The sequence below is a fragment of the Oncorhynchus masou genome, chromosome 9 (assembly GCF_036934945.1).
Source record: "Oncorhynchus masou masou isolate Uvic2021 chromosome 9, UVic_Omas_1.1, whole genome shotgun sequence".
NCBI classification, from domain to species: domain Eukaryota; kingdom Metazoa; phylum Chordata; class Actinopteri; order Salmoniformes; family Salmonidae; genus Oncorhynchus; species Oncorhynchus masou.
In genome coordinates this window covers 11,518,544-11,527,555 of record NC_088220.1, presented here as the reverse complement: position 1 = coordinate 11,527,555, position 9,012 = coordinate 11,518,544, and the positions used below count along the sequence as shown (strand labels likewise).

At 45.7% G+C, this 9,012-nt stretch overlaps 1 protein-coding gene across 3 annotated transcripts; it reads right to left on the bottom strand.

Annotated features, from left to right (window-relative positions):
- Positions 1–610: 610 nt before the first annotated feature.
- LOC135545520 (rho-related GTP-binding protein RhoG-like) lies at positions 611–4,679 on the bottom strand. 3 transcript variants are annotated; one of them, XM_064973170.1, is made up of 4 exons: positions 4,597–4,658; positions 3,645–3,720; positions 2,603–2,764; positions 611–2,514 (listed from the first exon to the last, which is right to left on the bottom strand). In XM_064973170.1, exons 2-4 carry the CDS (start codon positions 3,645–3,647, stop codon positions 2,068–2,070), a joined length of 612 nt encoding a protein of 203 aa, XP_064829242.1. In that variant the 5' UTR covers positions 3,648–3,720; positions 4,597–4,658; the 3' UTR covers positions 611–2,067. The 3 variants fall into 3 exon arrangements, with proteins under 3 accessions (XP_064829242.1, XP_064829243.1, XP_064829244.1); XM_064973171.1 differs by lacking the exon at positions 3,645–3,720 and having other exon boundaries at positions 4,597–4,679; XM_064973172.1 differs by lacking the exon at positions 3,645–3,720 and having other exon boundaries at positions 4,600–4,644.
- Between the last annotated feature and the right edge of the window lie 4,333 nt (positions 4,680–9,012).

Genomic DNA, 9,012 nt, shown 5'->3' with positions numbered 1-9,012 from the left:
CACTGGACCACACACACACAGCTGTAAGATGGAAAGGCCTCAGGTGTGTGATGTTTAACAGCATGTTCAGAGAGTGAAATCAGGACACGGTAACAGGGTTTCCACTGACAGACACACGCTTTCATTCAATCCTCTACACAGCACAGTGATCTGTCAAACGAACACATCTGTTTCCACAAAGCCCTGAAGGACCTCCACCTCACTTCTCTTGGCAGAATGAAGCAAACTCCCTCTGCAACTTGAGAGGTGGAATAACATGGTTCTCCCAACTCAAGAGTCCCCCCCCCCCCCCCCAATAAATAACCATTTGCATCTCTCTCCTTACCTAGAAGAGCAGTCCCATGACTGGTTTTGGTTAGGTTTACATTCAAACTAACAGCTGATCACCTGAATGAATTGATTTAAAAATATTTTTTGAATAAAAAAGTTATGAGGTTTTATTGCTCTCTTGGTTTAAACTTTCATACTCTGTAAGTTCCAAATGACACCCTGATGACTTATGTAATGCACTAGAAAAGGGAGTAGTGTGCCGTTTGTGATGCACACTTAAATAGATCTTCAGAAGGTTTGGCCCTGTACATTTTCAGAATGACTCCCTTTCCAGACTATAGAAACCACCATGGTTCAGTCATTTAATAAAAAGACAAGCCTAAATAAATGTACAGTTATTGGAATCTGAGCCCTACTTCCTGCTGCCGTTGCCAGGTATCACATAGCCTGTAAACCCCACCGCTCATTTACCAGCATCATATAGGTTGTAGAATAAATCACATTCTAGCGGCAAACGCTGAAGGCTGTGAAAACAAGTTCACACCACAACACCTCTCTGATGTCACAGCTACTTCCGTTTCCGAGTTGGCCCCAAAGGGAGAAAACATCGTGTAAAATCAAAAGGTTTGTTTCACCTTCAAAAAGAAGCTTTGGTTCTTCTGAGAGGATGTATTGTTGAGTTACTCCCAGAGACTAGTACACACACAACATATTTCAAATACAATCATTTTGGGATCTAATGCATATACATCTAGATGAAAAAAAAAAAGGTAGATAAAATGTAAAAATCAAATATCACACAAGGCACATAAAATGTCATTTGCATAAATAACCGGAACCAACAATCTGATATCTCTGTCGTTCCATCATTCTTGTCAGCATTAAATCATAAAAACTCACAACATTCATCCAACCAATCGATTCATTGATTTTAAAAGGTTGATTTGGCCCTTGCATCATACTTGGATTAGGCTAATGTCCATTTGAAGGTAAATTAAGAAGGCAAACTGGACACCTAGCTAAAGCAGAGAGCTGCACAAAACAAGATGCCCAAAACCTATAGGCTATTTCCAGGTGTGGTTTCAACTCGATGGGTAGCCTGGATAGGCAGTGATGGAGGGAGTGGAAACCTTTATACTAAAGCAGAGCTCGTCTCTTCAGCTCTATCAGGTTGGGGATCTGTCATTATGGAACATCTCAACAACAAGGGATTGCACAAAACAAAACAGACCGATTGTATTAGCTAAGGCAGAAGCATCTTTTCGAACATTGCTACAAATCAAGTGATATCAATAGATAACATTAATAGGAGTTTGAGCAGACTGTTGGAGAGAAAGACTATATTCTCCCCTGTAGCTCTGTTGGCATAGTCACTTTGGTGATACAATTAGAAGTGGATTAAACTCTGCAGAGAGGAAAAGAAGAGAGCCAGGGTATTCAACTCTGACCCTACGAGGTCCAGACTACAACTGGTTTTCAGTTCTGCCTGAATATGAATTGCTCCCACCTGGTGTCCCAGGTCTAAAGCTTTTCCCTGATTAGAGAGTAAGAAGGACCAAAATAAATGCAGTGGAACTGGCTTTGAGGTCCTGATTTGATTTTGAGGGTACTAGAGGAAGGAGAGAAGTGAGCTGAATCAAGAGTCTTTACAGGCAGAGAGGCCTGAGTCCATCTCCTCCAACAAACTCAAACCTGCTCCCCGTCATAGTCTCTCTCCAGTCTTTTCTCCTCACTCTCTCCATCTGTGTGCCTCCCTTAGTCCCCTCCTTCCGAAGTCCCAGTCACCAACCCATTTCATTACAACAGTACACACTTCTTGGCATTCTTTTTGGTAACGGGATACAACACGGCCCGTACTGCCTCGCTGAACACTTCCCTGACCCCTTCCTGCGTCAGAGCAGAGCACTCCATGTACTTCACCGCTCCTATCTGCTTAGCCATGCTGTTCCCCTGTTGCTGTGTGGTGGGAGCTAAACCCTGCTCCTTCAGCTTCTTCACCGTCTCCCCATCACTCCTCAGGTCCCTCTTGGTCCCCACTAGGAGGATGGGCACGCTGGGGCAGTGGTGAGACACCTCCGGGTGCCACTTGTGGCGGACGTTGGCGTGGGATGAAGGACTCCCGATGGAAAAACAGATGACGAAGACGTTGGATTGGGGGTAGGACAGAGTACGGAGGCGGTCGTACTCCTCTTGTCCGGCTGTGTCCCACAGGTTGAGGCTGATGCTGCGACCATCTACCGTCATCTGCAACACACACACAGGGAGATGTAAAAACCCAGCTGTAAAAAACACACACAGGCAGACGAACACACAGAGGAAAACACAGGAGAACCTGGGCGCTGTAGTTGTCGAACACGGTGGGGATGTACTCCTCTGGGAAAGCATTGGTGGTGTAGGAGATGAGGAGGCATGTTTTACCCACGGCACCGTCCCCCACCACTACACACTTCATGGTCTGCATTCTGCCTTCCTTAGAACACACGGGCTGCAGAACCTGGGGAGAGGAGAGAGAGAGAGAGAGAGAGAGAAGTGAGGAGAGAGAGAAGTGAGAAGTGAGGAGAGAGAGAAGTGAGGAGAGAGAGAGTGAAGTGAGGAGAGAGTGAAGTGAGGAGAGAGTGAAGTGAGGAGAGAGTGAAGTGAGGAGAGAGTGAAGTGAGGAGAGAGTGAAGTGAGGAGAGAGTGAAGTGAGGAGAGAGAGAGAGAGAAAACTATTGACAGCACCGCCTTGCTATTGACAGCACCGCCTTGCTATTGACAGCACCGCCTTGCTATTGACAGCACCGCCTTGCTATTGACAGCACCGCCTTGCTATTGACAGCACCGCCTTGCTATTGACAGCACTGCACAGCCTTGCTATTGACAGCACCGCGCCTTGCTATTGACTGCACAGCCTTGCTATTGACTGCACAGCCTTGCTATTGACAGCACAGCCTTGCTATTGACAGCACAGCCTTGCTATTGACAGCACAGCCTTGCTATTGAAAAAGGTCTCCGTCGGCTGAACTGGTTCTCTAGAGAAGACAGGCTATGTGAACACTGCCCACAAAATGAAGTGGAAACTGAAATCACTTCCTAATCTCCTGCCAAATGCATGACAATAATAGAGACACATATCTCCCTCAGATTACACAGACCACAGTGTGACATCACAGCAGCGAGATTTGTGACCTGTTGCCACAAGAAAAGGGCAACCAGTGAAGAACAAACACCATCGTAAATCCATATTTATGTTAATTTATTTTCCATTTTGTACTGAAGCTATTTGCACTTTTGTACTTAAACTATTTGCACATCGTTACAACACTGCATATAGACATACTATGACATTTGAAATGTCTCTATTCTTTCGGATCTTGTGGGAGTGTAATATTTACCATTCACTTCCCTTTTGTTTATCAATTTCACTTGCTTTGGCAATGTTAACATATGTTTCCCATGCCAATAAAGCCCCTTGACAGGGAAGGACGGAGAGAGAGGATTAAAGAGGGAAGGAGAGAGACGGAAGGAGAGAGACGGAAGGAGGGAAGGAGAGAGAGGGGAGGGAAGGAGAGAGAGGGGGGGAGGGAAGGAGGGGAGAGAGAGAGGGGGAGGGGGGAGGAGAGAGGAGGGGGAGAGAGAGAAGGAGGGGGAGAGGAGAAGGAGGGGGGAGAGAGAGAGAGGGAAGGAGGGGGAGAGAGAGAGAGAGGGAGGAGGGGGGAGAGAGAGAGAGGGAAGGGGGGGGGAGAGAGAGAGGGAAGGAGGGGGGAGAGAGGGAAGGGGGGAGAGAGAGAAGGAGGGGGGGGAGAGAGAGGGGGGGGGGAGAGAGAGAAGGAGGGGGGGGGAGAGAGGAGGGGGGAGAGAGAGGGAAGGAGGGGGGGAGAGAGGGAAGGAGGGGGAGAGAGGGGAAGGAGGGGGGGAGAGAGAGGGAAGGAGGGGGAGAGAATAAACCATTAGCAGCGCATTGACTGTTGTTTGTTTTGATTATTATTATTATTATTTTAATTAGCAAATATTTTCTTTTAATTAATAAGGTACTAGTTAAGTACAATGATTAAACTATGATAAAATGTAAAGCCTGAGAAAGTTAGACAACAATAATTTGGTATCCTCGGTCGTCAACTTTTGGGCGCACCCATACCAGCCAGCCAGCGAGATGGAACGCTAAGGACCTAACGTAAGCTAGCTAGCGTGCTAGCAAGCAAGCATGTGGAGTTTCTCAAAGTCTAGACTTCCTAAAAACAATTAAAGCAGTTATTAGCCACAATTAGCACATTATTAGTATACATATAGGTAAAACAATAGTTTTCAAGAATGATCTATATTTTTAAAAAGTGTTGTTTATCTTACCACCTCTCGACTGGAGCTCAACTTTTTAGCCGTGTACAGTCAATCACAACTTCATCCGGGGAACTTTCGGAAACGCCCAAAACGTACGACGTTGGTTATGGGATCATGGTAGTTGTAGTTGTTCTTCTTGTCTTACTTCAAGTTGTTAAGAGGTCATTTGGACGCTAGATGGCAGTATAAACCACAACGCTTTATAAATCATATTTCCCTCCAGAAAAGGACCGACCTCATTACCTTAAACATGCGTTAAATTAAACATATATTTGATTGTTTTATAATACCAGTATGCATAGTTCTCAAATTAACAATGACTAAAGCAACAGTATTCAGACCATGCCAAAATGTAAACACAAGTCATTAGGTTATAATCACAGAATTAGATCATTTTATTCTGATTGATGAGTTTAAATTCAGGATTGGAGGGCTGTTGCCCACTGACTGCACTCGTTTATAAACCTGCTCTTTTAATCTCTTTCTCTCTTACGCATTTTGCACTGTTTTAACAGTGCATTCATGTGTATTGTGTCACTACACAGAAAACAAATATAAATGCAACATGTAAAGTGTTGGTCCCACGTTTCATGAGCTGAAATAAAAGTTTCCAGAAATGTTCCGTACACACCTGACTGCAGGCAAATGCTCACCTTCGATGGCCGCTGGCATGGATGAATCCCGGTTTCAACTGTACCAGGCAGATGGCAGCGTGTATGTCCCCATGGTGGGGGCACTCTGTTAACACAATCACATTTTATCGATGGCAATTTGAATGCACAGAAATACCGTGAGGTGATCCTGAGGCCCATTGTCCTGCCATTCATCCGCAGCCATCACCTCATGTTTCAGCATGATAATGCACTGGCCCATGTACACAACTCCTAGAAGCTGAACATGTCCCAGTTCTTCCATGGCCTGCATACTCACCAGACATGTCACCCATTGAGCATGTTTGGGATGCTCTGGATTGACGTGTACAGCAGCTTGTTTCAGTTCCTGCCAATATCCAGCAACTTCAAACAGCCATTGAAGAGGAGTGTTACAACATTCCACAGGCCACAATCAACAGCCTGATCAACTCTATGTGAAGGAGATGTTGCGCTGCATGAAGCAAATGGTCACACCAGATACTGACCGGTTTATCATCCACACCCCTACCTTTTAGGTATCTGTGACCAACAGATGCATATCTGTATTCCCAGTCTCATGTGAAATCCATAGATTAGGGCCTAATGAGTTTATTTAAATGTCCTGATTTCCTTGTATGAACTGTAACTCAGTAAAATCTTTCAAATTGTTGAATGCTGTGTTTTTATTTTAGTGTGTTTTCTGCAACCTTGAAAAAGAGATGTAAATCTCTATGTGACTGTTTAAATACAGGATTAATAGAACAATACATTTGGTAATTAATTAATAGAACAATACATTTGGTAATTAATTAATAGAACAATACATTTGGTTAGGTGAAGGACAGGCCAAACCACTTTTTAAAATGTGATCCCTTGGCCAAGCGTGAAAACGATCTGTTTTCTTCTGACACCATCCACAGTGCTAATGATGACCATGTCTCAGACACTTTGTCTGCTTTCTTGAAGAGAACAGACACTAACATGCCTTCATGGTTACGTTTAACTGTCCAGTTCAGTTCAGAAAAGGTGTAATCCATTAATGTTTGTAGATAGTAACAGAGCGGTTGTAACTCTTCATCGCAAGCCGAAGAATAATAGGAAAGGGGAGGACTGGGGACAGAAATTACCCCCGACATTTAACACACCAGTCCATTTCTGTCCTTGTGGCCTCCACGCCGGCTCATTTTCTGTACAAAAAAAAAACAAGTTAGACAGGCCCATCCCATCCAGCATTTCCTCAAAATGCCAGATGGCCAGTCTGCCCCTGCTGGCAGACTCATTGATGTCATCACATCTCCCATCTATACACTGATCCAGGTAAAGCAATGGGTGTGTCCCAAATGGCACCCTTTTCACTTTGTCGCACTGTACCCTGGTCAATAGCAGTACACTATAAAGGGATTAGGGTGTAATTTGGTATGCAGAGAGGGGTTAAAAGGTCAGTGCTGACCAACCACCGGACAACATTGGAACGCAAAGAGGCACCAGTTTATTGCTCTGCCCTCCAAGGGGTTCTGGCGTCAGCCGCGTCACTGTGGCCGGTACACAGAGCTCTCCCACTGAACTCCTACACCCACACACCATTCTCACCCCTATTCTCCAAGGAGATCCCCTAGAACACCTGCAGTGTCACCATGGCAATGGTTACAGGCCTGAGGGGGAGGCTGATTATGTCAAGACATGGGAGGAGTGAAGCTGAGGAGCAGTGGAGAGAGGGAGGGAGGGAGGGAGGGAGGGAGGGAGGGAGGGAGAGGGAGGGAGGGAGGGAGGGAGGGAGGGAGGGAGGGAGGGAGGGAGAGGGAGGGAGGGAGGGGAGGGAGGGAGGGAGGGAGGAGGGAGGGGGAGGGAGGGAGGGAGGGAGGGAGGGAGGAGGGAGGAGGGAGGGAGGGAGGGGGAGGGAGGGAGAGGGAGGGAGGGAGGGAGGGAGGGAGGGAGAGGGGGAGGGGGAGGGAGGGAGGGGAGGGGGAGGGAGGGAGGGAGGGAGGGAGGGAGGGAGAGAGGGAGGGAGGGAGGGAGGGAGGGACAGGAGTGAGGAAGAGGACAATGGTGTGTTAGTAGAGCAGGACAGCTTTGTCTCTGGAGGACGGTGTCTCATGATGCTGATAACGAGCCAGCAGCTTGGTTATTAAGACAGCTCTCTAGTCTAAAATACTGTGACCAGTGGCAGACTATTCACTATATAGTGCACTACTTATGGCCAGGGCACATACAGTGGGGCAAAAAAGTATTTAGACAGCCACCAATTGTGCAAGTTCTCCCACTTAAAAAGATGAGAGAGGCCTGTAATTTTCATCACAGGTACACTTCAACTATGACAGACAAAATTAGAAAAAAAATCCAGAAAATCACATTGTAGGATTTTTAATGAATGTATTTGCAAATTATGGTGGAAAATAAGTATTTGGTCAATAACAAAAGTTTATCTCAATACTTTGTTATATACCCTTTGTTGGCAATGACAGAGGTCAAACGTTTTCTGTAAGTCTTCACAATTTGTTCACACACTGTTGCTGGTATTTTGCCCCATTCCTCCAAGAACATCTCCTCTAGAGCAGTGATGTTTTGGGGTCTGTTGCTGGGCAACACGGACTTTCAACTCCTTCCAAAGATTTTATATGGGGTTGAGATCTGGAGACTGGGTAGGCCACTCCAGGACTTTGAAATGCTTCTTACGAAGCCACTCCTTCGTTGCCCGGGCAGTGTGTTTGGGATCATTGTCATGCTGAAAGACCCAGCCACGTTTCATCTTCAATGCCCTTGCTGATGGAAGGAGGTTTTCATTCAAAATCTCACGATACATGGCCCCATTCATTCTTTCCTTTACACGAATCAGTCGTCCTGGTCCCTTCGCAGAAAAACAGCCCCAAAGCATGATGTTTCCACCCCCATGCTTCACAGTAGGTATGGTGTTCTTTGGGTGCAACTCAGCATTCTTTGTCCTCCAAACACGACAAGTTGAGTTTTTACCAAAAAGTTATATTTTGGTTTCATCTGACCATATGACATTCTCCCAATCTTCTTCTGGATCATCCAAATGCTCTTTAGCAAACTTCAGACGGGCTTGGACATGTACTGGCTTAAGCAGGGGGACACGTCTGGCACTGCAGGATTTGAGTCCCTGGCGGCGTAGTGTGTTACTGATGGTAGGCTTTGTTTCTTTGGTCCCAGCTCTCTGCAGGTCATTCACTAGGTTGCCCTGTGTGGTTCTGGGATTTTTGCTCACCGTTCTTGTGATCATTTTGACCCCATGGGGTGAGATCTTGCGTGGAGCCCCAGATCGAGGGAGATTATCAGTGGTCTTGTATGTCTTCCATTTCCTAATAATTGCTCCCACAGTTGATTTCTTCAAACCAAGCTGCTTACCTATTGCAGATTCAGTCTTCCCAGCCTGGTGCAGGTCTACAATGTTGTTTCTGGTGTCCTTTGACAGCTCTTTGGTCTTGGCCATAGTGGAGTTTGGAGTGTGACTGTTTGAGGTTGTGGACAGGTGTCTTTTATACTGATAACAAGTTCAAACAGGTGCCATTAATACAGGTAACAAGTGGAGGACAGATGAGCCTCTTAAAGAAGAAGTTACAGGTCTGTGAGAGCCAGAAATCTTGCTTGTTTGTAGGTGACCAAATACTTATTTTCCACCATAATTTGCAAATAAATTCATTTAAAAAATCCTACAATGTGAATTTCTGGATTTTTTTTCTCATTTTGTCTGTCATAGTTGAAGTGTACCTATGATGAAAATTACAGGCCTCTCATCTTTTTAAGTTGGAGAACTTGCCCAATTGGTGGCTGACTA